The sequence below is a fragment of the Prionailurus viverrinus genome, chromosome A1 (assembly GCF_022837055.1).
Source record: "Prionailurus viverrinus isolate Anna chromosome A1, UM_Priviv_1.0, whole genome shotgun sequence".
Taxonomy (NCBI): domain Eukaryota; kingdom Metazoa; phylum Chordata; class Mammalia; order Carnivora; family Felidae; genus Prionailurus; species Prionailurus viverrinus.
The window spans coordinates 164,052,511-164,079,659 of NC_062561.1; the positions used below are offsets into that span (position 1 = coordinate 164,052,511).

The window sequence follows — 27,149 nt, forward strand, 5'->3', positions numbered from 1 at the left end:
TATTATCATGATATTCATTGACACTTCTTTGTTCACTGGGGTTTTAGTATGTAAATGTCTTCCCTGTTAATAAATAAGGTGTGAAACTTTAGGTAGGAGATGAAGAAAAAGAAGGTAAAAGTGCTGATCTCTCTACTCCATACATTTAAAAAGTTTTCTCCTATAAAATCTTATTCCTTGGGGTGCCTGGGTGGCTCAGTCAGTTAAGCCTCCAACTTTGGCTCAGGTCATGATATCACAGTTCATGAGTTTGAGCCCTGAGTCAAGCTCTGTGCTGACAGCTCAGAGCCTGTAACCTGTTTTGGATTCTGTGTCTCCCTCTCTGTCTACTCCTCCCTCCCTCCCTCCCTCTCTCTCTCCCTCTCTCTCAAAAATAAAGATTAATTTTTTTTAATTTTATTCCTTACCTGCTTCCAGCCAGTCTTAATTTCATTTTTTTCTTTTCCCTGACTTATTTCCTAATTTCCAAGCTTTCTCTTTTTATTCTTTTAAAATATACTTCTAATCTATTATATTCTGAGAGCTATAGACTATTATTGCTCTTAGTCATTTTTCTTTCTGTTCTTCAAGTTAATGCCATTGACTTTTTATTTATAACTTTTCATCTCATGGATATTATAACTTTATAAAAATGTTAAGTATTTTGTCTCTGTTTTAGCTTGTTATCTTTTATTCAGGCCCATTTTTTCTATTTTTAAATTAAAATTATCTTTACTAACATTTGAATAAAACTATTGTGTTTCCTTAACTGATGAATTTTCTAAAATACATAAATAAGGAACAGCAAGAAATATGGTAACAGTAAAGAGAATTCATTCTAAAAATAGCCACTTCTCTGGCTTTTAATTAAAATTTATGATAAAAAGACTTGTTTAAAAAAATCTATGTCTAGAAAATCAGGAGATGTGTTTTTTAACTAGCTGTTAGTAGTCTTATGATGATGGTGATACATTTCACTGATTGGAATAATTTGCTTGCTGGAATTATTTTATGTCATTTCTTATATTAGGAGCTTGTAAACAGACATTGAACTTCAAGCAAATAGTACCAATTAAGTCTCATGAACCAGGAAGTATTGAACTATAGGATTAGTAATGCAGGAAGAAAATAGATATTTATTCCATCAAATTTTTCAATTAGTCTTTTAAATTTATTTTCTAGTTGATAACCCACTTTTATCAAGATAAAAAGAAAATCTTATGAAGTTTTCCCCTGTATTTTTGGTGTACTTTCCTTCCCTAAACTAAAATCAGAAATATCTCAAGAAGGCATTCATATTTATTATGTATTTATTGAGTTTTTATTATGGGCTATGCGGTAATCTATACACCTTACATTCCTATGAAGAAGGTACCATTATTGCACCAGTTTTTTAGAGGCTCAGAAAGGTTAAAATACCACATTTCATGGACTCTAAGATGCTATCAACAGTAAGAAACACCATTATTTTATGTACCACCAAGAAAAAAAAATCACTGCCAATGACATAACAATACAATGCTTTAAGGAAAGTCCTATACTATGCAGATATTAGTTTCAGCTTTTGAAATATATTAGATCTACTAAGAAGGACTTGCCAATTTTTCCTGACTCAGTTGCACAGTTCGGCACGTGGTAGGCAGTCCTTTATCAGGTATCTTAATAAAAGAACAATAATGCCATCTCCTTTAGCAGCTTTCTTAATAAGAGAACAATAATGCTATCTCTACTTATGGGACTCCTTTACTTAAGTTTCATAAAACACTTGGATGTTATTTGCAAGAAAATGTGAACTAGCAGTCATTCGTTCAACATCAAATGTTTGCTTTACTAATATCAAAATTATATTCTGTTATTGTTTCTTTCTAGATATATAATGACTTCATAACTCAATGCTTAAATACTGCATCATCTTTTTGAAGAGTTAACCCAGCAGTTTCGCCTACTATGGACAGTCCCACTAAAGTATATAACTTACTTAAGGTAATGATAATATGAATGGCCATGACCATTTTACCCATACTTAGCCAATACCTACTATGTCACAATCACATGCTGCTTTACAGTTATTTCAAGACTCCATCAATTTAATACCAACCCAATTTTAAATATGCTAAAATGTAAAGGAAAAAAGTGTGTCTTAGAATCAAAGAAATATGGACATTTACATTAGGTCTCACTATTAGTGAGTGCTATATAATATCCCTGCTGGGTAGTCCTACTAGTGGTCAGGCCTACTAACAGATAAGAACCTATGGATGAGGAGAGATCTGATGTATCATTAGCCTTTTACCTCTTGGATAACCAATACAGCACAAAGAGAAGGATAGAGCTTGCTCTCTCTAAAACTTTTTACCAAAGGAGAATAGGATGCTACTCCTCAGTGGTCAGCATCTCTAGCATCTCATCTGACTTTTGGGCTTAGATGAAAAGTAACAGACCATACTGAAGAAAATCTCTCTGCCTAAAAGATCTACAACAGGCAAGCATAAACTCACCTTTAGTTCCACTTTCTACTCATTTCCAGAAAGTCATAGCATCTCTAGCCCCTGCCTGATAAGGGGTTATAGCCATTATCCACTGCTCAACTCCACTCTTCCTTGCATGAATTCTTTAATAAGCTGCATTGCTTACTTAAATGACTCATAATTAACCACCAACCTAGCAGAAAACACTGCCTGACTCCATTATTATCAGGGAAGACATGCCCTACTTTAATTTCACCAACATGGCTTGCTCCGTAGCTACATTTTACTAAGAAACGGAGCTTTGGCAGGTGCTACCCCATGAAATAAGGCAAACAGCGGGATTTTTTCTAATCTACTAGGCTTCCTAAAGTATGGCGCATTATCCCTGTTTTCTTTCTGAAACTCAGCCTGGTACATTGTTAAAGGAAAGAACATAAGATACATAAGCTTTCTGTTGGATCCTAATATTACACGTCCACATGTAGGCTTTAGAACATCTGTTAGAACATCTGTTTCCCCATATTTTAGGCTTTAATTTCTTTTCTTTATAAAAAAAAACAAATTAATGCATATTTATTTTTAAGAGAGAGAGAAAGGCAGACTGCAAGCAGGGGAGGGGCAGAGAGAGGGGGAGACAAAGAATTGGAAGCAGGCTCCAGGCTCCGAGCTGTCAGCACAGAGCCCAACACAGGACTCAAAACCACAAACTGTGAGATTATGACCTGAGCCAACAAAGTCAGATGCTTAATCAGCTGAGCCACTCTTTAATTTCTTTTCTTTAAGGCCCCAGAAGCTCAAATCATGTTGACATGTGGAAGGTTTTTTCTTCTTCGTACACAATTCATTGTCAGTAGCCCTGTATTTTATAAATGCCAAATAATTCTTTAATTGGTTCTTACAATTGGGTCTCATATGAATAAAAAAATTACTATTTATAATACCCAGAGAAAACCTCCTATAACACCCGAGTCATACTGCCTTTTCAACTCTTACCCCACTGTAATCCATTTTTTACCCAAAGTCATGTTTTAAAGTTCTTAAAACACTATTTCCTTACCTATATGAGTGACTTCCTATTGCATTAAAACCAAAATCTAAAGTTCTTACCATGCCCCACAAGGACCTTTGTGACCTAGCCTCTGCTTACTCTCTAACCTGTTATTCATTCATTCTCCCCACCAAGCAACTATGCTCCAAATACACAAGGCTTCTCTGAACTGAACATTCTTAAAACTTTGCTGCTCCAAGATGTTTCCACATGTGTCTTTTATGCCTGGAATTTTATTAATGACCATTCTTCACATGGATAACTTCTTCTCTTGCTTTAGGGTATTCCATTTAAATGCTCCCCATTCAGTGAAACCTACATTATTACCCCATAACTAAAGTACATTTTATGTAGAATTTTCCCTACACAATTGTTAATCAGTCGTTTTTAATCTCTGTATCTTTTAATGTTTATTTATTATGAAAGAGAAAGAGAGTGCAAGCAGGGGAGGGGCAGAGAGAGGGAGAGAGAGAGAATCCCAAGCAGGCTTTGCACTGTCAGCACAAAGCCCAACATGGGGCTAGAACTCACGTACCATGAGATCATGACCTGAGCCAAAATCCAGAGTTGGACGCTTAACAGACTGAGCTACCTCTAATCTCTGTATTTTTTAAAATCTGAAACCTACACAAGAATATAAGCTCCATAAAGGCATAGGTGTTAGTTTCCATATATCCTCAATATAATTCTGCCCACAACATAAAGGATACTTATGAAAAGGAGAAGAGAAAGCAAATTGAATGTAGAATCACTACTTAGAAGTTTGTTTGTTTGTTTTTATTAAACCCACTATGTCTGTATTGTAGGCCTTGTTTCTCACCTAGAGAAGCAAAGAATTTTTCTCCATTTGAAACGGAGATGAAATAATTTCCATAAAATACGATGTTTTCATGAATATTTGTTAACTTCTAGAGTTCTCTTCTAAGTCATTTAAACATAATAAAAAGATGTTAATACCTATAAGTCTTACGTATTTCTTCAGGAAAAGAACAAACACAAAATAATACAAAAGTAAAATTAAAAGAAAAGGTAGAAGGAAAAAACTAGTACATCCTCTGACACTAGCCATGTTCCCGGAAACGTCACTTAGGTAAGGCGGGTCCTATTTGCCATTATCTGTAAAATGAGTAAGTTAATTAAGGGCTTAAGTCCCCCTCAGATTTAAGTTGAACACTTTATGGTTTTTCTTTTAAATCCACTGTTAGAAAATATACAGGTCAACTTAATTGGCTTGTTCATATAAAATATTTTACTTTACCCAAGTATTAGCAAATAAATCCTTGATACTAGTTCCAAGTTCCTTATCTTTAAACTTGTTGTCAAACGGATGAAGCTGTTTACGTTTCTCAGCTTTTATCTTTGCTGTACCTATAGGTTAACGAGTAAAAGAATCTTATGACACATTCAAATAATTAAAACATATATACAAACATATGCACACATCTTGATAGTTTTTCTTGAAATGGGAAGTGAGCTATTTTTGAACAAGCTAAAGTCAATCTAAGTAAAAAGCACATTCTTCTAAAACAGTGCTGTCATAAAGAACATTCTATGATAATGAAAACTTGTCGTAGCCGTACTGTCCAATACTGTAGCCACGAGCTCTATGTAGCTATTAAATACTTGAAATATAGCTCCTATGACTGAGTAATCTTAATTTACTTTGAAATTTAAATAGCCACACATGGAAAGTGACTATAATTTTTGACAACACAGCCCTAAAATGTAAAAGAGTCATCTTTGACATTACTAAAAATATTTTGTGCCAATAAAAGTTACTACCATTAGGAGAGTATTTGATTTCTCTAATGTTACATGTATTTTTTAGTGTTTCCAAAAGAATTTTAATAGTTATTACTTTATCTTACAATAATTCTTTCAGGTGGTACATGTATTAAATAATGCTAGGTAAATAGATTTAAATATATTTCTTTTTAAAGAAAACTTATGAACTCTACCTTTTTTAAAAAATGACAAGAAACAAAAATATATACTAATGAAAGTTTGGCATATAAATAAAATAGTATTTGGCAACATTAAGTTTCATGTGTTCAAATAACACTAGCATATGTCATATCTCCATGACAAAAAGAAAAGTAGTTCAGCCATATTCTGAGAACGGGAAATGGGGGTGGGACAAGGAACCTACTGTATTTTAACTTAATGAATTACATTTTTACAGTCACCTCGTACACTGTGTGGGAAGCATGACAATGGTATTAATGTTATCCATGCAGTAAGTGAGACAAAACCGAAATAAATCCACCAACTCCTCAGCCACTCGTGATGATCATCAATGTCTTCAACACTTTAACAGAGAAAAATTAAAAATTTCAACTTTGTGTATTTCATTACAAAGCCATAATCAAACAGAGAGAAAGAGAGAGGGACAGGGAAGGAGGAAGGGAGGAACATCTTCTGTTAATTTGTCCCTATTGTTTGTTTTGCTGATTGTGACTCCCCCAGTTATGCAGGTTTCTTTTATCCTACAAGATTCTAATTTGTTTCTCTTTTCTTTCTTTTCCCATGTCCACTCAGGTGGCACAAGTAATTCTTTGTTCCTTTTTAACTTTTTTCGTCAACAGAAGCTATGCTTTTGGAAGATTACCCCTTTAACTCTTACCTATCCTTAAACATCATTCCTGCCCATTTAAATCATGAACAACCTTTAGGGCAAGTCTGGCCTTTAAGGTGAGCAACTGACCTTTTATCTGATATCTAACCCTTTACATTACATACACTTGGAAATGCCTTTCTTACAATTCCTTCTCTGAATCAACTCAGATTGAGTGTTTATCACTCTCCTGGTGATCATACCTAATCACCCATAGTACTCTTTGTTAGCCTTTCTCTTCCATTTTCCCTGCAGCTTTTTCTTGGCCTGCCTTGGCAGACTTTGCAGTAAGCAGGGCAGGATGGGAATGTGAAGGATCCTGTGTTGATTTTCTCTTTTACTCACTGTTCATTTTGCAATTTCAGCACTATTTGTCTTCAGTCATGCTAAGGCCATGATCTTGCAGAAAATTTTCATAGTTATAAAGTTATTTTGTATCATTTAGGGAGAAGATTTGGAGACGTTCATTACCATACAGCTACCACTGTCTTCAATTCCACAGACACATAAGACCTTGTCTGACCATCCATTGTGGGACAAAACCCACATAGTTAAGAACCACAGTTGTGAAGGTGCTGGTTTCTCACAGGTAATTCTATTTGTCAACAGTGACCTGGTGAGGAGCTTGCATATAGGCCCTGCCTTTCACAGAAAGTGGAGAATATTCCCAGTTTTATTTATTAATGGGCTAACTCCTTATCCATTGTTATATTATTAAGGGATACAAGTTCCGACTTACAATACTATTAGGTTGCAATCTTGAGTTCCATTATCAGAGAGGTATATATATCTGGACATGGTATGCATAGAAAGTTTCAACTCTAGATTTTCACTAAGATTATGTGTTTCCTCACTGATTAAAATATTTAGAATTTTTTTCTCTTTTTACTTTTGAATCCAGCTATGTACTGTAACCATATGCATTATGCTATATATGATTATTACCTATCTGTAAATAATTGATAACCAAGAAGACTGAGGAAAATAGTCAGAAAATGTAAGCAAATAATTTAATAGGTGCCATATATATTAACAGATTTTCCTCTTACTAGAAATAATTGATTAAGAAGTAATAATATAAAGATTCCAAGCGCATTACTAACAAAATAAATTACTAGGAATAAGCTTAATGGAATATTTTCAATAACAAAATTCCTAAGACTTTATTGAATGGCACAAAGGAAGAGCAGAGAAAATAGAGAAATATATACCATATTCTTGCATAGAAAAATGACATTTATTCCCAATTTGATAAGTAAATTCAAGTATCTCAAATCAAAATGTTTTCACTGTAACCTGAGACTATTAAGTTTATCTGAAAAAGTAATTTTGCAGAAATAGCCCCTGCTTTTTGGTGAATAATATTGAGGAAGGACTTACCCAACAAAATAGCAAATCATATATAAAGTTGTAGTTATTAAAACATTGTAGTACTGGCATGAAAATAGAGAGATCAGACAACGGATTAGAGAGACAACAGATAAGAAGGAAACCTATGTATGCAAGAAATTTAATTTATGATATAGATGGTGTATAATATCAGTAAAAAATAAATTGATTTAAAAAAAACACACACACAGAATGATCCATAAATGTCATCAGTACAATGGGATATCCCTTTGAGGGGAAAAATAGAAGCTTTACCCATTTCCCATATTATATAAAAAAACAAACTGAAATTGGATATTACATTTAAATGTGCAACTAAAACCACACAAGTACACTACAAGAAAAGGAAATTACAAGCCAATATCCCTGATGAGCACAGATTCAAAAATCCTCAACAAAATATTAGGAAACCAAATTTAACAAGTCATTAAAAGGATCATACACCACAATCAGTGGGATTTATTCCAGGGATGCAAGAATGGTTCAATATCTGCAAATTAATCAATGTGATACACCACAGGAACAAAATGAAAGATATAAATCATATGATCAGGTCAATTGAAGTGGAAAAATCATTTGACAAAATTCAGCATTCATTCATAATAAAAACTCTCAAGAAATTGAGTAAAAGGGAAAATGCATCAACATGATAAAGGTCATCATGACAAACCCATAAGATCAGGAATAACGTAAGGATACCCAATCTCCTCACTTTAATCAACCTTGCACTGGAAGTACTAGCCAGATCAATTAGGGAAGAAAAAGAAATAAAGGCATTCAAATCAGAAAGGAATGAGTAAACCTATCTCTGAAGATGACATGATAGTAATAGAGAAAACCTAAATACTCCACCAAAAAGTGTGGACAATACCAAGACATGACTCCATTCTATCAAGTCAGCTATTTCTGGATAAGGGCACAGAGTAAGACCAGTGAAATCTGTAGTTGTCATACCACAGATTTTTTGTCTTATCATATGCTCCCTTGTCAGATGCAATATTGTGGTATATACACGCAATTGACAATTTTTTAGCTTTAAAAAGAAAGTATTTTTACTGGCATATGCTACGGCATATGTTCAATAACCTTGAGGTCCTTGTGCTAAGTGAAATAAGCCAGTCACAAAGAGACAAACACTGCACGATTCCACTTATATAAGGCATATGAAGTAGCCAAAATCTTAGAAAGTAAAATGGTGATTTTCAGGGGCTGGAGAGAAGGGGATAAATGGAAGTTATTGTGCAATGGATATAGAATTTTAGTTTTGCAAGATGCAAAATTTCTAGTGAACTGGTGCATAACAGTGTGCACATGGTTAACACTACTGTACTAACTAAACACTTAAAAAAGGCTACAGGGGCGCCTGGGTGGCTCAGTCGGTTGGGTGTCCGACTTCGGCTCAGGTCACGATCTCGCAGTCCGTGAGCTAGAGCCCCGCGTCGGGCTCTGTGCTGACAACTCAGAGCCTGGAGCCTGTTTCAGATTCTGTGTCTCCCTCTCTCTCTGACCCTCCCCCATTCATGCTCTGTCTCTCTCTCTCTGTCTCAAAAATAAATAAACATTAAAAAAAATTTTTTAAAAAAGGCTACAATGATAAATTTTATGTCATTTGTTTTCTCCACAATTTTTCAAAAAAACCATATGCAGAATTAGTAATAAGGTTGTCTTTATAATGTTTTCAAACAATATATTGCGTTTCAAACAATAAAGATAAAAGTGTATTTATATGTACATAAATACAAGTATCAGTCGCATTCACGTTTTTCTTAAAAATATGGTACAACAAATTAAAAATATATGTTTATAGGCTATACATATCCAATAAATATTTTATATCACATAAACAACAACAAAAAATGAAATAAAATGACTTACCTAATAAGAAAAGTACTGTTTTCAGTCCCCTTCATAAGGGGTGCTCCTATCACATAAGCCAAAGAATATCCAAGTATTAATGAAGCGTCCATTAAGCCTATGAAATGAATACTGAACATCAAACAACTACATAAGCCAGTTCTGTCATGATAAAAATTACATGGTTGAAATAGATTACCTCTGAAAGTTTCATAACTAACTTTATTAGTTATGAGAAGCAGAACTGAGAAGCAGAACCAATAGGATATTGAGAGAGAGATTATAAATAATTGGCTCATGCAATTGTAAGGCCTGGCAAGTCCAAATTTGTAGAGTAGGCTGGCAGGCTGGAAACCCAGGTAAGAGTTAAAGTTACAGTAGTGAGTCCATAATTAAGCCTGAAATCCATAAGATAGACCAGAGGCTGGAAAAACTCAGGCAGAGTTTCTATCTAGCAGTCTGGTGAAAGAATTGCTTCTTTTTTGGGAAACCCAAGTCTTTCCTCTGAAAGCCTTCAACCGATTGGATAAGGCTAACCAACATAATGGAGGGTAATCTGCTTTACTCAGAGTCTACTGACTGTGTTAGTCTATTTAAAAAATATAGCATAAATATCTCTACTGGTGTTGAAACAAATAAATGGTTGCCGTAATCTAGTGAAATAGACACATAAAATTAGCCATCCTGTATTTCATCCAATGCATAAATAAAGAAACTTAGGCAAGTTAATTATATAATTCACTGTATCTTATTTAGTCTATATATTTAATGTGATATAAATATATTTATATTTAATATAAATATAAATTTGATATACCTGATTTCACTTTAATTTGTGATAGCTTGTATCCTTCACCCTGGTAGCTATAGTGGCAGGGGGTGGAGATACAGTAAGTTTCTTTCTGCAGTGTGTATGTGTACATCTCAATTAGAACCAAAAGTTAAACAAACAGATTTGTTGCCACCCTCAGCCAACACTAATAAATCACTGCAAATTTTTTTCTAAAAGCAAATATACATATGAAAGTCAACTATTTTAATCTATTGACATAATTTTCCTTACTTCTAGTGGAAAAAGCACTATTTTGGTGCAAAATGCTATTTTCTCTTAAGTCACTTTCACAATATATATTTTGTTAAATTTCTAATTTTTAAAAAAAATATGATAGGTAGACAACCCTGTTCAGACAGATGATCTACCAGGGCCAGGAGCTATTAAAACATAAGGAAATACAGATTATTCTGAGATATACCCCTGGGTTATTTATTGTAGGATACCATGACATAAAACACTGGAAACAGAGTACTACATTGTAGTCAATTAAATAGCACATCACTTCTCTTCTTGATGGGATGAACAAGATTATATTTTCATTAACTTCAAACTATCTGAGCTCCCCAAAACAGATGAAGTAAGTTAACGTATGCAAAAGGCTTAGTACAATGGTGATGACGATTTCAACACTGAATCTAGCGCTGAGGAGGTATGAAACAATATTTCTATCTCCTTACGAACATGATGGCAGCAGCTTCCCACCTATGTCCTCAAAGCTTAAATATACAACTATGCAAGCAATTCAATATAATAACTTGAGTTTTTTTTCCCTGGAGAAATGAAACGCAGCCTATAAAGTTTGATATTACAAACTATATATATATAAAACATATAAATGTTATATGTTTTATATATATATTAGACACACATATAAAGAGTATAGATTTTATTACTTAAGACAGTATGTATTTTTCCAATTTTTCTTTATGTTTGATGACTTTCAGATCACTTGTCTACAATTCCAAATCTCAAGCAACACCTCAGAATTAGGCAACTCAATGTGATTTTGAGGTCAAACATACCTGTTATTATTTATTATAATATTATTATAAGAGCCAATAATTAGCGCTTCCATATCAGCTTCAACATGTACACCAAGATATAAAAGCTCAATAAAAATTCAAAACGGGTCAATCATATTAGAGAGGGAAAACAACTTGCCTAGATAAATGCCAGCTGAGTGTGTGGCAACACTGTTGTCAATGAAGATTGTTCCAAGGATATAAAGAGGCATGCCTGCTATTCCCTGCACAATCTGCCCCAGGATGAAGGAAGCTATGTATTTTGCTTGGAATGATGGTGAGGCTTTCCTGCAAGTCTTGATGATCTTCATTTCTTGGCAAGTATCTTTTGAAAAGATAATTTTTTTTTATTAAATCAGTCAAAAGTTACACAAACAACAAATATCCAGTATCTCTCATGAAATATTTAACCTTTTACAAAGCTATTTCCACCAGTATGCTTTTTTTAGTTAACATTTAATTTACACTGAATGTAGCCATTCTACAATCAATCACCATATTCTCTGAAAAACACAATTATAAAAGGATATTTGTGGGAATATTGGGAAAGATACAAATATTATAAACCATATATAAATGTGTAGGCACAATTACATGTATATACACATTATGTGTAAATATATACATACACACATACACACACACACACATACAAAACACACATACACACATGTTCCTCTTAAATATGGCATCTGGTAGGTACCCCTGACTTTTGTCCCCAGGAAAAAAATATATATTTTAATTATACTACAAATATATTCTACAAATTAATACATTTAGCCTACATATTTACATTGTACAAATGTAATAAATATATAATAAATATATGTGAATGTTACATAGTTCACATACTGATGATATATCAACATATTTAATATACAAATTATATAGTATATATTAACCTATATTTAATATTATTTATTTAAAGTATAAGCACACATCATAAGCATACCTTTAAATATCATAAGCATGTATATACACATACATACACACATGGACACATCCTCATGGCTTTTTCCACCATGCCTTGCTAAAGTCCAGTTTAAAGTTGTCAAAATGGGTAAATTCATTTTAACATTTTTATAGAACTATACACAACAATAAAGTACCCAACACAACAGTGTCAGAAATAGCACTATGAAACCTCAAAATAGACTTCTTCTACTGGGAACAGCAAAAAGATTGTGGAATAAACTTATTAAAAAATGAACAAAGTGGGGCGCCTGGGTGGCGCAGTCGGTTAAGCGGCCGGCTTCAGCCAGGTCACGACCTCGCGGTCCGTGAATTCGAGCCCCGCGTCAGGCTCTGGGCTGATGGCTCAGAGCCTGGAGCCTGTTTCCGATTCTGTGTCTCCCTCTCTCTCTGCCCCTCCCCCGTTCATGCTCTGTCTCTCTCTGTCCCAAAAATAAATAAACGTTGAAAAAAAATTTAAAAAAAAAATTAAAAAAAAAAAAAATGAACAAAGTAAAGAAGTCACTAATCTCTTCAGATTCCAAGTACTATGCAGAAGGGCAGCTCCCATTTTGAAATGGTAGGAGTACCTTCAAAAGGGTGTAACCTTTTTTTTGTGTGTTTATTTGTGTACTTATTTCTGCTTGTGTGTATGTGTGTTGAGGTCAAAATAAAGGGATTAATTAAAGCATACTGTGGAAGTCATAAGGAATTACCAAAGTTCTCAAGAGATTTGTAATATATATGAAAACTGACAAAAGATAAACAATTAGCCCAAAATATTCTTTCTTCTTCCTATCCCTATCTCTTAAATGAAAGGGTATCTGATCATGAGAAGATGAGAGATAGGCACATAAATGTTAGTATGGAGCTATAATTAATTAGCTTAATAAACTTGGTAATATAAATAGATACAGATGGATGGATGTACACACAAATATCACAGTCTATTTTAAATTTCTAGAGGAAATGGTTTAAATGAATAGTAATTTGTTGTATCTTTTATAATCTTACCTTCAGGGTCTGCACTCAATTGATAACGTCCATCACTAATGTATGGAAAAGCAAAGAAAAGTGAGCCAACTCCTACTAAAAAGGAAGAAAATGCAATCCATCTTGGTATGTTTCCTCTCCCTCCATAGTATGATATAAATAGTACTATCAGGCAAGATGAAATATCATAAGTCAAAGATAACACTAAATTTTCACTGGTCCCCAGATGATTCTCCTTCTGAAAAGTGTCAATGCTTAGATCTACAAGACCAAACACAATACCTAAAATGTAAAAAGAAAAAAAAAAGAAAGCCATAGTATGCATTTAAGAGACAAAAAAGAACACCATTATAATCATTACAAAGCAAAACAATTTACATTAAATTTATTTTACATTATTCTGATTGTTTAACCCTATAAGCACACGATCCATTTTCTAAAATGCTAACAGACCTTAACCTCTAAGAAATACTTAATAACTGAATTTTTGTACCTATTTACTGAAGAATAGTGATTTTTTACTGATATTTATTGTATTTATTTTTGAATTTTTTTCCTTTTTTTTAGAGTGGTTTTAATTTTTTTAATTTACACCCAAATTAGTTACCATATAGCACAACAATGATTTCAACATTGCCCTTAATGCCCCTTACCCATTTAGCCCATCCCCCCACCACAACCCCTCCATAACCGTCTGTTTGTTCTCCATATTTAAGAGACTCTTATGTTTTGTCCCCCTCCCTGTTTTTATATTATTTTTGTTTCCCTTCCCTTATGCTCATCTGTTTTGTCTCTTAAAGTCCTCATATGAGTGAAGTCATATGATATTTCTCTTTCTCTGACTCATTTCACTTAGCATAATACCCTCCAGTTCCATCCACATAGTTGCAAATGGCAAGATTTCATTCTTTTGGATTGCCGAGTAATACTCCATTGTATATATATATACCACATCTTCTTTATCCATTCATCCATCTATAGACATTTGTGCTCTTTCCATACATTGGCTATTGTTGATAGTGCTGCTATAAACATTACGGTGCATCTGTCCCTTCGAAACAGTGCACATGTATCCCTTGGATAAATACCTAGTAGTGCAATTGCTGGGTCGTAGGGTAGTTCTATATTTAATTTTTTTTTAATTTTTTTAATGTTTATTTATTTTTGAGACAATGCGAGAGACAGAGTGCAAGCAGCGGAGGGGCAGACAGAGGGAGACACAGAATCTGAAGCAGGCTCCAGGGCCTGAGCTGTCAGCCCAGAGCCCCACGTGGGGCTCAAACTCACAAGCTGTGAGATCATGACCTGAGCTGAAGTCGGACGCTTAACCGACTGAGCCATTCAGGCACCCCTATTTTTAATTTTTTGAGGAACTTTCATACTGTTTTCCAGAGTGGCTGCACCAGCTTGCTTTCCCACCAACAATGCAAAAGAGATCCTCTTTCTCTGTACCCTCGCCAACATCTGTTGTTGCCGGAGTTGTTAGTTTAGCCATTCTGACACGTGTAAGGTGGTATCTCATTGTGGTTTTGATTTGTATTTCCCTGATGATGAGTGATGTTGAGCATTTTTTCATGTGTCGGTTGGCCATCTGGATGTCTTCTTTGGAGAAGTGTCTATTCATGTTTTTTGCCCATTTCTTCACTTGATTATTTGTTTTTTGGGTGTTGAGTTTGATCAGTTCTTTATAGATTTTGGATACTAATCCTTTATTTGGTATGTCGTTTGCAAATATCTTCTCCCATTCTGTCAGTTGCCTTTTAGTTTTGCTGATTGTTTCTTTTGCTGTGTGAAACTTTTTATATTGATGAGGTCCCAGTAGTTCATTTTTGCTTTTGTTTCCCTTGCCTCTGAAGATGTGTTGAGTAAGAAGTTGCTGTGGCCAAGATCAAAGAGGTTTTTGTCTGCTTTCTTCTTGAGGATTTTGATGGCTTCCTGCCTTACATTTAGGTCTTTCAGCCATTTTGAGTTTATTTTTGTGTATGGTGTAAGAAAGTGGTCCAGGTTCATTCTTCTGCATGTCGCTGTCCAGTTTTCCACTTGCTGAAGAGACTGTCTTTATTCCACTGGATATTCTTTCCTTCTCTGTCAAAGATTAGTTGGCCATACATTTGTGGGTCCATTTCTGGGTTCTCTATTCTGTTCCATTGATCTGAGTGTCTGTTTTTGTGCCAACTGATATTTATTTTAATGTATTCATTTCAATCATAGAATATGAATAAATAACAATCTAATAATTATGTTTATCTACTACCCAGAACAAGAAATAAAACATTATCAAAATATCTGAAGCCCAATATGTACTCCCCAAACACACTCCTCTCTCTCTCTCCATAACGCACATCCTAGATTTGAAGTTTACCATTTCTGACCCTTTTAAACACTTTTTTTTTTGACAATGTGTATATCCTTGAATAATACAGGAATTGTTTGTCATGTTCCTGAACATTAAATAAATGGTATCCTACGGGTGCTTTTCTATCCCTCAGTATCCAACTAGGAAAAAATATGCTAAATATTTGAAAGAAAAATAAATTAATATAGACATTGGTTACCAAAATAATACATTTTTTGGAATGAAAAGGGAAAAGAGTTACTTATCAAAACTCAGGATCCCTACGACAAGGGAGGTTGCGGGAGCAGGAGCCACTGCTGCTGCTCCAGCTGGAATTGCCGTCACCACCTCTTTTGCAGGAAGCCAGGACCCACATGATGCTTTGAGAGCCAACTCACAGCCACCCACTGCTTCTGCTGCTCTTGCAGTTGCAGACCTACAACCATAAGCACTGTTGCTGCTGATGAAGCTGAAGTGATTCTTGAGCATAAATCCAGGGGCTTTTCCTCACCAAGCATTGCTGCTCTTGCCAAAAACATCACCACAGACAGAGGGGAAAAAACAAAAAAGAGGCCTTCCTTTGCCCGTTTTGCAAATCTACTGCCATAGCCTCTCACTGGCACCACCTACATGGAAGCCAGAGAGAAAGAAAGGCTGGGAATTGTAGTTTACAAGCTCCCAGTCCCCTTTGTAAATAGAGGAATGAGTCCAGACCGTGAATGATGAAGTTTATGGCCAACAGACAAGTAACTTGAGAGCTCACCCTTTAGACTACTCAGGACATATTTTCACCCTTCTTCTATTTAAACTAACATACCAAATTAACAGGGAAACCATCATGTTTCTGCCTAACATTTTGCAATTATCATTCTTACAAACATGTTCTCACTCTTTCTCTCAAAAGCAGAGACACACAGTCCAACCAGTCATCATATATATCTCAAGGTAATGTGAATCCATCTTCTAGTTCAATCGCAAACCTGAATGGATTTTCTCAATACAAAAAGTAAATTGCAAAGGTATAAATGTTATAAAAGGTATAAATAACTAATCAAAGACATCATAGACTTAACTAAATTTGCAAGGGAATTACATTGAAAAAGAAACCATAAGTCAAACTTAGAGCAACAAAAGTTTAACAGAGCAAGACCAGGAGGAAACAAGGTATAAAAACGTTGCTGCATCAAAGAGAAGAATTTTCCTCAACTCTCATTTTAGATGTGGCAAAGGGGAATAATGGCCAAAGCAAGAAATGTCCTGTCAGTAACTATGTCCAACTCTGGTGTTGGGATATTAATTTTCCTTCTCAGGGATATTCTGTAACCTAGAGATAAATTTGCAACATTATCTCCCATAATACTCTTTGATCAAATAAAAAGGGAAAAAGAAAAATATTGGAATACACACACACACACAAATGTATATATGTTTGTGTTTGTGTGCACATAAAACAAATGAGAGAAAAATGCATCATTGTTGTTTTTATTTCTCTAAATAGTTATGCAAACACAGTTGATATTTATAACCCCCTTCTTCCACTATTCACCCCCTCTTGTACTTCTTGATCACGTATGACATGTGTAGGTTGCTATCTCAAAGCATATGCCTCACCCTACAGGACAGCATCCCCATTTATTTATTGTTGTCTCCTAGCTGGACCTTACCTGAGTCCTCTATAGGACATTATGATCATCTATAAGGCCAAGAGTTTTGGGTTATGGAGATATGTAGTAAGATCAGTGAATTCCATGAACATGAACATCCTGATACATTTCTTCTCCTATAAAATGACTTCCTTCACTTAAAGCAATGTGATAATAAGTGATCATGACAGTATATAAGGCATTCAGTAAGTGCAATAGCCGTATCAATGATGGTCAAGACAAATTATGCATCCAGCTCTTTCATAACCTCCATTCTTGATGCAGTTGCCACTATAAATATGAGCCCACTGAACAAGACATGCAGTGACTGGGGAAAGCGGCTGGCTAATTTCACAGTATGGTTATCTATCTCATTGTTGAACGCTTTCTCTGTAATGGATTTCTTTGGTGAACATACACAAAGGAGAACTATGCCCATTTAAATAGACATAACACTTTCCCAGTTCTCCTCTAGCTACCAAATGGTGAAACCATTAGGCAATGGCAGCACACCATTCTAGGCAATACAGATAACCAGATATACTTCTTAATGTTCTGCCCACTGGGAATATTTCCTTTTTCCTCTACTTTTTTTAGGGCCGCCCCTGAGTGGAGCTACAGTGTGACTATCTACCATAACATATTTCCACCTTCAAAAAACCATAGGTTCACTAAAGATTATGTTTCTTAATAGTGAGTAGAACAAGTGAAGAAACTTTCCTTCACTTTAGAAGAGGTAGCCCTCACACTCCAAACCAATCATTCCCTAGACATGTCACTGAACTGGCAGGGAAATTTTTGGTGTATATTATCTCCCAGGTTTGATTTTATGTTAGTCATTCTATGAAGGCTGGGATCTAATTCTAGTCATGGTTCAGGCAACAGTAACGGGTGGTGGGGTAGATCATAAGGGCAACCAGCACTCCCTTCACTTGGGTGAGGTAAGGTTAATATTTTCAAGCAAGTAATTGATTTTTCTTCAGACATAGGAGAAATATTTGCTCCTACTGGGAAAGGAAGTTCAGGATTTGGGGATTTATGGTCCTCAGACTCATTCAATTCCCCAAATGCCTTGATCCCAAATCTTAGGGTTCTTCTTTTCCACAATCAATGCCTTAACTCTGACAAAAGTGATCTGATAAATCTGTGAATTGAACTTACGTTGTAATTCGGGGTTGGAAATGATCAAAATATGTAGTGTGTCACTATAAGTGATGAGATTCTCATAGAACCATCAGAGAAGCTGACACATTTCCCTTATCATGCCCTAAACTTCTCATTTTCTTTCTGTAAACTTTCTAGAACAATCAGAAGCAATCAGTCAACCCTAGAATCTTTGTAGTCAAAAGTTCTAGAGGTGCCTGGATGGCTCTGTTGATTAAGTGTCCAACTATTGATTTCAGCTCAGGTCATGATCTCACAGTTCCTAAGATCAAGCTCTCCCTCTCCCCCACCCCCAGCCCCAACAGGCTCTGCACTGACAGCATGGAGCCTGCTTGAGATTCTCTCTCTCCCCCTCTCTCACTGCACCACCCTCCTGCTTTCACGTTTTTTTTTTTTTCCTGGTTCAATTACAATTCACATTGTAATTTACGGACGAATTAGTTTTATTACATTGGTGAAGCTAAAAGTTTATTTTAAAACTTTTCAAAACTTTATATTATATATCATAACTTTTACGAAATAAAAGAATATGACTCTTGATATGCACTCACATACTTTAACTTCTTAGCCATACTTGTCTCTAATAAAATGTTACTCATATTTTTTGGAGAATATATTTTTAATATGATCTTTTGTTTAACTGTTCTCATGAAATTAGCAGCAATTCATTCAAGTTGCTTTGTATAGTTTTGTAGTACAGGGTTAACTCAGCAGGCCGTGGTTGCTCAAAAAAATGCCTGTCTTCAAAACTGGCCTTTGATTGGCTCCTGGAAAATGACTCTGAACGCTTGTAATATGCTGCCCATTAAGAGTGCTTTATTACACCCGAGGCCTGGGGCCACACAAAACCAGTAAAAAAGTTTATATTAATAAGGTAATTTAAGGTGAACATCTGTTGTTGTATGCGTGAGGCCTTGGGCCATGCTGTACCAGTTTGATCAGATAATTTATGCTAACAATATAATTTCTGGTGAACGCATGTTTTGTTGTGTGTGTAGGAGTGGGGTAATGGAGTCTGAGTAGTTCAGGTCAGTCACACTGATGCTGTATGCTTACATGAGTAATACTTCCCAAAAACTTGGACACTAAGGCTCACATAAGCTTCCTTTTTTGACAACTCTTTGCATGTGTTATCATACATCGTTGCTGGAAAAATTAAGCATGGCCATGCAATTCCACTGGGAAAGGACACATGGAAGCTTGGGCCTGGTCTCTTATGGATTTTGTCCCATGTGTCTTTTCTCTACTGATTTTAATCTGTATCCTTTTATTGTAACCATGAGGATAAGTCATAACCATGAGGATAACATCTTTCTCTGAGTCCACATCCTTCTAGTGAATCATTCAGCCTGAATGAGGTCTTAGAGACCTCAAAAATAATTGTTACTTAATATAAAGCTCCAAAAGACTGTTCACTGTAGATCATATTTTGAGAAAACACTCTCTACAGGTGCATAACTATCTAAAGAAAACACTACTAAATAATGTTCGAAGTTCTTTTTTTTTGTACTGAAATATTTTAGTCAAAATACTCCATTCAGAGAATTTTTTACTAATACTTTACAAGACAAAACTCCTCAAGTAAATTGTCTCTGTGTACAATTATTTTGAATGTTTCACCCAATTTAAATGTGCAAAATCATAGTGTTTCTTAATTTCATTCCAATATATGAAAATGAATCCATGTGATTCACCAGATTAATATAATAAAGGACAAAAACCACACAAACATCAAAAAAAAGCATATAGCAAAATCCAAAACACTTTCATAATAAAAATACTCAATGAACTAGGAATAGAAAGCAACTTCGTCAAACCAATAAAGCACATATGTGAAAAACCTATAGCATACTTAAAAAGTGAATCAAAGAGTTATCATAGGATACGTCAATTTCACTTCCAGGCATAAAAGCCACAGAAATGAAAATATATATCCACACAAAAACTTATAAGTCCTGGTTCAATTACAATTCATACTGTAACAGTTCTACATGTAAGGAGCTTGGAAGTCACCACTCTGTCCTAACAGGCAATAAACTGAACAGACTAAAAAATTAACAACTCTTCTTGGAAATGTAACAGAGGAGAAGATGCAGGACAAACTTGACAAGATTGTGCATTACACTGGCATTATAACTCATAGGCCCATACACTTAAATTCTGTATTTGATTTCCAAAAATACAAGCTCTGCAGTTCAAAGAAATGAGAACTTATTTTAGGGATGTGATGGGAGCTCTAGAATTCTCAGACCAGGACTTGAGCTGAGAGTTATCAGAAATGAGTTTGTCATTTTCCCTTCATAAGAGCACTTTTTAAGAGCACTCAAGAGTCCATCCTACACCAGAATCCTTATGGTCATTATCACTTCCACAAAGTAAAGTGTAGAGACACTTGGGCTTTTAAGATAACATACTTCAACTCGTACTTCATCCCAATCAAACACAAGTGATAGCTTGATTCATTATGATGCCATCACATACGAAAAATGACTACCTATCTTCCACTGTCAAACAGCTCAGAACTTCACTCAAGACGAAAGGAATAATAAAACCAGTCCTAAAAATCCCATCTTTATGGGTAGATCTTCTGGGACTACACCTGATACCAATTTCATAACAGCCTGGATCCAATCAGGCAGGCATGGCCTGAGTCTGGTTATAAGGAGACATCAAACATAACCAGGTTGAAGTTCAACATACAGAATGAAAGATCCATATACTTTAAGACTTGTGTGGACATAAGAAACAGGGAAAAAATGAGTAATTGCTGCAGATTAATGTCTAAAAATGTTCGTGGCAGTTGAGGCATATTGAGGCAGTTGGCGTTATCTGAGTGGCACCACCAATTCCTAATTTGATGATAGTGTTGCACTGATATTCCTGACTGAAAAGGGTGTATACTGGTTATATAGAAAAGTGTTCTCACTTCGGGAAAATTTACACTGAAGTATTTAGCAGTAATGGGGTACCATGTCTGAAAAAAGTCTGTAGGTACAGAGAAAAAGTGAAGCAACAAATGTGGTAAAACGTAAAAAACTAGAAAATCTGGGTGTATGAGCCATAGGAATTCTTTGTATCACTTTGAACCCTTTCTGCATGTTTCAAATTATTTCAAAATTGTTTAAAATGTAACAATAAATAAGAAATAGATCAACTGATAAATATACATGCAGAGATATATCATTTTTATGAATGGAAAACTCAACATTATACCCAACTGAGCTAATAACCTGTATGAAGTCATTAATAAGTAGTGGAGCTAAAAACATTCACTGTAAACCAGTTGCTCAAAAACCTCCAATGGCTCTTCATTACTAGCCTAATAAGAAGATTCTATTTAGTGAGTTAATACCTGTAAAGCTTCTTACTCATCACCTAGCACATTAATAAAAAATAAGCGCCTTTTGGGGTGCCTGGTTAAGCGTCTGACTTCAGCTCATGTCATGATCTCACAGTTCGTGAGTTCAAGCCCCACGTTGGGCTCTGTGCTGACAGCCTTGAACCTGCTTGGGATTCTGTGTCTTCCTCTCTCTGCCACTCCCCTCCCCGCCTTGTGGTCTGTCTCTCTCTCTCTCAAAATAAACATTTAAATAAGTAAATAATAAACAAACACCTTTTAGTATCCTTTCAAAATCCTCGGTCTGGTATTTAAAGACCTTCATGTGGTGACAATCTGTCTTTTCCTTCTTTTTTTTTTATTGATTTATGCATTCAATACATATTTATTGAGTGTATTTTCTAACTTAGTCACTATAATTAAGTCCTGGGGAGACACAATGAATAAAATAAATATAATTACTCCTTTTGGTGCTTAGGTGAAACCATCATCCAAACCAACCTTGTCACTCAACATTCTAGAACAAGGCTTTTCTATATCTGAGTGTTTACTTTTCAAAAAATTCATTCATTGATTTCCTTTTACAATAAATACTCCTTAACTACATCCCAGCTATCAAAGCTGTACTCTTTTATCAAGGCACAATTCAAATGCCTCTTCCCAAGAAACTACTTTAATAAAATCAAGACAAACTGATCACTATTTATGTGTGCTTCTTGTGATTCTTATCATATCCAGCCTTTTTATTGCACTTACTTAGACATAACATTTTAGAGCAAAAGGGGATCATTTTTGGCAAAGTTCGATGCCGTCAGTGTAAACAGGCTATTAATCTAAATAATGGGCGGGGTGACAGCTGTGGCCAAGTAAGAATGCATACCCCCCCCCCAAAAGGCATTCAAATTCACATTCTTTGTTGAACTGTTCCCTCCAAGATAAACACCTTCCAGTTTGGGTTCTCTGATATAGATTATTTGAGGTCCCACTTCACCTCCTCAATTCACACATGAGGAAACAAACTCCAGGCGGGGAGCTGCTCGGCCAGTGCGTGTCTCAAAATTGTGAGCACAAGCAGGAACCCACCAGCGGCCACAGTTTTCAGTTTTACTTTAATCCCTCAAGTAATTCAGCCCTGAACTTCTCAGAGTTGGTGACCAAACATCAAATGGCTCAGCACTACCCTCCCTCCAGCGGCTAGCTGGAGGCCGGGCCCCTGTCACACACACTGTGTTAGGCAGACTGTGTCATCAGGTGCCTGAAGAGGTGAAGCAATGACAGGCGTACAAACCCCAAGTAATGGGCCCTTTCACCTGTTTTTAGTCCAGACGTACCTTGAAAACGTGAGAGTACAGCTGCCTCAAGCTGGTCACCACACAGAATCCTCTCCCCCACTCACAGCTTGTCCCCCGCCTCCCCCACCTCAGCAACCCTGAGGCACCCCGCCACAGCCCTCACCACAAGACCGCCACCCTTGCTCAGGCTCACCTTGAGAGGCGACCAGGATGCAGAAGAAAACCAGGAAGCACTGGATGTTGTTGAAACGCTGACAGCTGGGAATAACTATACAGCCCAAGCCACAGGGCCTTTCCAAACTTTCTTTCCCTTCTCGTGTTTTCTTCCTAAGGGCGGGCCTGGCCACAGCCTGATCGTTCCCCTGTTGTGGGAAAGCGTGGAACTTGATCAGGCTAGAGGAAACCGTCCCCAATTGCAGGGTTCTTTTCGTGGCGTTCCCGGCCTCCTCGGCCAAGGTGTCCTCAGAAATCTGGGCCGGGGAAGCCTTGGGCCCCATGTCTACTAGGGCGTCCTGCATGGCCGGACTGTGGCCTGCGGAGGCCGGGGTCTTGGTTCACAGAAGGCGGCGCCGGGCTAGAGGAGGTGTGCCCTGCGGTTTCCAGGCGCGGCCTGCTCCACCTGCTCCACCAAAACGCCAGCGGGCCAGACGTCAGGGAACTGGGGGCCACCGGAGGCACCTGCAGCCCAGGCCTCCAGAGGGAACGTTTCTCCTTGAGCAGAAGGCAAACGTCCCTGTAAGGGTGACAGTTGCCCAGAGAGAACTTCCAAGGCTGTTTCCTTCTCTGCTTCCACGTGGGGAAGGGGTGGGGGGTGGGGAGGAAGCTACTATGACTAGATTCTGATCATTGCCAGCACAAACGGGGGCGCCAGAGTAACTCTAGTGGATTTAGTACTTTTTATTAGGAAGGAAAGAGAAATGTGCAGTGATGCGATATCAGAACGGTCCCCCAAATCCCCCCAGACTTACCTTACTGTAATGTTTTTTGAACTGGATGGTCTCACTAGAAACAGCTTGCAAAGTGTTGAAGGACCAGGAGAAATCAGAGACATGAAAAAAGACACTTCTATCATATTTGGAGAAACCAGCAAAGATCATAAAACAATATTCCAATGAATGTGCCTAAGTAAAGTGTTTTACATATAGAAATTATTGTCCTAGAAACTATGCTTAGCCAAGAACAGAAAGGATTATTATTTTCTCCCTAAATAGTGGGATGGGACCCCGTGTCATTCACCTTCTTAGGTACAACAATTTTACTGAAAAGAAAGAATAGAGGAGAATAGTAGCAGAATGTGAAACTTGTATGTTTTTATGGTGAAAATTCGTCTTCTTATTGTCTTCCTTTTCTCAGGCACAAATATTAATTATTCAGGCCATATATATGGGGGGGGGTGACTTTATAGGAAAAATGAAACTAGCTTCCCTCCAATGGATTAGACATTGTGTCATCAAAAACAATACAGATCTTCAAAAAAATTTTGTGCTGCTAGTAAGTGCTTGGGCTGGTAGACCAGGAGAAAAAAACACTGAGAAGTGCTGGGGAGGAGGGTTCCACAGACCCCGCCTCCAACCTGAGTCCTCATCTTGCCTCACTATATGCCCATCAGTAAGTGGAAATGTTATTTTGCCCTTATGAGGAGACCTACTTTGTCAAACATGTGGTCACTACATAAGTAGAAAAAATACCTTAGTCTTTCCATATTCATCATATTCAACTAGGGTTCACCCTCACATTGCTTCATGACATTAATAAGCATAAAGGAAACAACATGCCTTGGAGGGTGGAAAGCCAGGGGACTCTTATTCTCGTGCTTTAGTACCTGACTGGGCACTGCCTGAGAGCAGAGGGAAAAAGATGGCTTTGATCAAAAGAAATGATTCTAAGACTTTTGCTTCTACCCAGAATATACAGAGCCAAACAGAATGTTACCTGACTCTAATAACAATAATAACCAAGAAAACAACAACATAATAACCAAGACAATAACAACAACCAAGAAAAAAAATCTGGATTATATAAAAAATTATCACTTTTTTAAACCCACTGGAGAGCTACATTTGCAAAGCAATGAGGTGAATTGCTTCCAAAGGGTAACAAACCCCTAGGAAGAAGAATGGGACACACAGACTCTTTCAGCTTTGGCAGAACACAGAAGGAGGAGGTAGCAACCATAAAAGAAAATTTAAAAACATATTGAAAATTTTAATTAACTTTTAAAGGACAAGTGAGGACTATAAGGACTAGATAATGGTTTAGAAACCCTAGGAAACTCAGAGTCAAGAGGAATCCACACCCTCTTATTAGATATTTGCCATCTGAGAGAGGAGAGTCCTCCTTTTTTTTTTAAGTTTTTAATGATTATTTATTTTTGAGAGAGAGAAAGAGACAGAGTGTGAGTGGGCGAGGGGTAGAGAGAGGGAGACACAGAATCCAAAGCAGGCTCCAGGCTCTGAGCTCTCAGTACAGAGCCTGATGCAAGGCTTGAACTAATGAACCGCAAGATTATGACCTGAGCCAAAGTTGGATGCTTAACCTCCTTAATGAGGAATGCATTTGGTAGTGATAGGCTGACAATGAGGAAGAAACAAGGACTCTTCCTGATCTTCCTACTACAAAGTGCTGTGCTCCTGAGCCTTTTAACAAGCAAAGCAGAAGCAGCTCAGCCTCTGGAATTGAGGCAGGAAACTCTCTTGCCCCCTAATCACTTGCAAAGCGAGAGAAGCAGAGCAAAAACCATTTGCCATTGAAAGAGAGGCAGGAAAACATCCTGTTCGATGATCAACCCAAAGGTTGGCAGCAACCAGAGGGAAGGGTAGAAATACAAGCCATCTGACAAAGACAGAGTGGCAAGAACATCATTCCTTCCCAAGATCTGCCACCAAAACAAGGCAAAGTCCAACCTTTGAGGCTCAGGCACTCAGGGCCTAGGACTGGGACTGGTCCAGAGGAACCTGCTTCCAGTATGAGCTTTGCATGAATAAAAAAGCAATGACACTGCACCAATATAGGTGGGTCAGGAGAGCAGAAGGAAGCCCCATCTGTGGTACAGGCATACTGGACCCCTGATGAAAGCTGAGAGTAGAGCAGTAATACTGTCAAAAGACTCTCAAGCACCCCAGGTTTCAGACAAAGCACACGAGCCTTTAATTCCCATTAGAATTTTAAGCACATGGTTCACAAAAGATAAATGGAACAAAAACAAAACCCAAATCCAACTCTACCCCTGTCAACATTGACAAAACTAGACTAACAATCAGATAGAAGTATCATCACTTCCAGGTGTAAATAGATTGGTCTGCAATATACATTCATATACAGTGTCTGAAAATTAGTATTAAATGGTCTAGCATACATATAACTGAGGTACCTGGGAGAGACAATGAGCTGGAAGATTATTTGCAGATATAATGGTCATAGATTTTACAAAATTAATAAGAGATGTAGAACCACATAAGCAATAATCTCAGAAAATGCCAAGCAAGATAAATACAAAAAAAAAAACAAACACACATTTAGATATATCATAGGCATAGGCTAAAAATCAAGCCTAATTAGAGAAGTTTGAAAGAAGCAAAGACAAACATAATTTATAGAGAAACAAAAGTATATTATACAATAAATACATAAATGAATAAATGGACATTTTAAAAAGTAAATAAATAAAGAAAAGAAAATTATACTATCAGAAACTATGCAAGCCAGAATATAATAAAACTATATCTTTAAAATATGAAAGAAAAATTTCCAATTAGGAATTCTTTATCCATAAAAATATCTTTCAAAAAGATGTCAGGAATTGTAAAAAAAAAAAAAAATCTCAAAATGTTAGCAAGTCAAATCCAACAACATATAAAAAGAATTATATTCCATGATCAAATGGAATTTATTATAGGAATGCAAGGTTGTTTTAACATTTGAAGATCATTTAATATAATACACCAGATTCACAAAAGACAAAGTCTACCTGATCATTTTAATAGATGCAGAATAAGCATTTGAAAATATTCATCACCCTTTTGTGATAAAAACACACAAGAAATTAAGAATAGAAGGGAAGTGCCCCAAACTAATAAATGGTATCATACCTACTGCCCTTTGACTTGCTTCCAGGGTTATCTGAGTAAACCTTTATGCAAGAAACAACTGTGTGAAAGTGTAGTCATATTTTCAATACCCAATGTTGTTTAAAATACCCATGGAGAAAAAAATGATGTGGCCCTTT

General features: G+C 36.3%; 1 protein-coding gene across 5 annotated transcripts in view; it reads right to left on the reverse strand.

Annotated features, from left to right (window-relative positions):
• Positions 1-23,664, reverse strand: part of SLCO6A1 (solute carrier organic anion transporter family member 6A1) — a 91,808-nt gene extending 68,144 nt beyond the window's left edge. For all 5 annotated transcript variants that reach the window (XM_047874423.1, XM_047874429.1, XM_047874405.1 and 2 more), the window contains exons 1-6: positions 23,118-23,664; positions 13,175-13,435; positions 11,349-11,534; positions 9,374-9,470; positions 5,682-5,803; positions 4,754-4,863 (exon numbers count right to left, since the gene is read on the reverse strand). In XM_047874423.1, coding sequence (XP_047730379.1) covers positions 4,754-4,863; positions 5,682-5,803; positions 9,374-9,470; positions 11,349-11,534; positions 13,175-13,435; positions 23,118-23,442 — 1,101 coding nt within the window. In that variant the 5' untranslated portion in view covers positions 23,443-23,664. The remainder of the gene's footprint in view (positions 1-4,753; positions 4,864-5,681; positions 5,804-9,373; positions 9,471-11,348; positions 11,535-13,174; positions 13,436-23,117) is intronic.
• Positions 23,665-27,149: the final 3,485 nt, after the last annotated feature.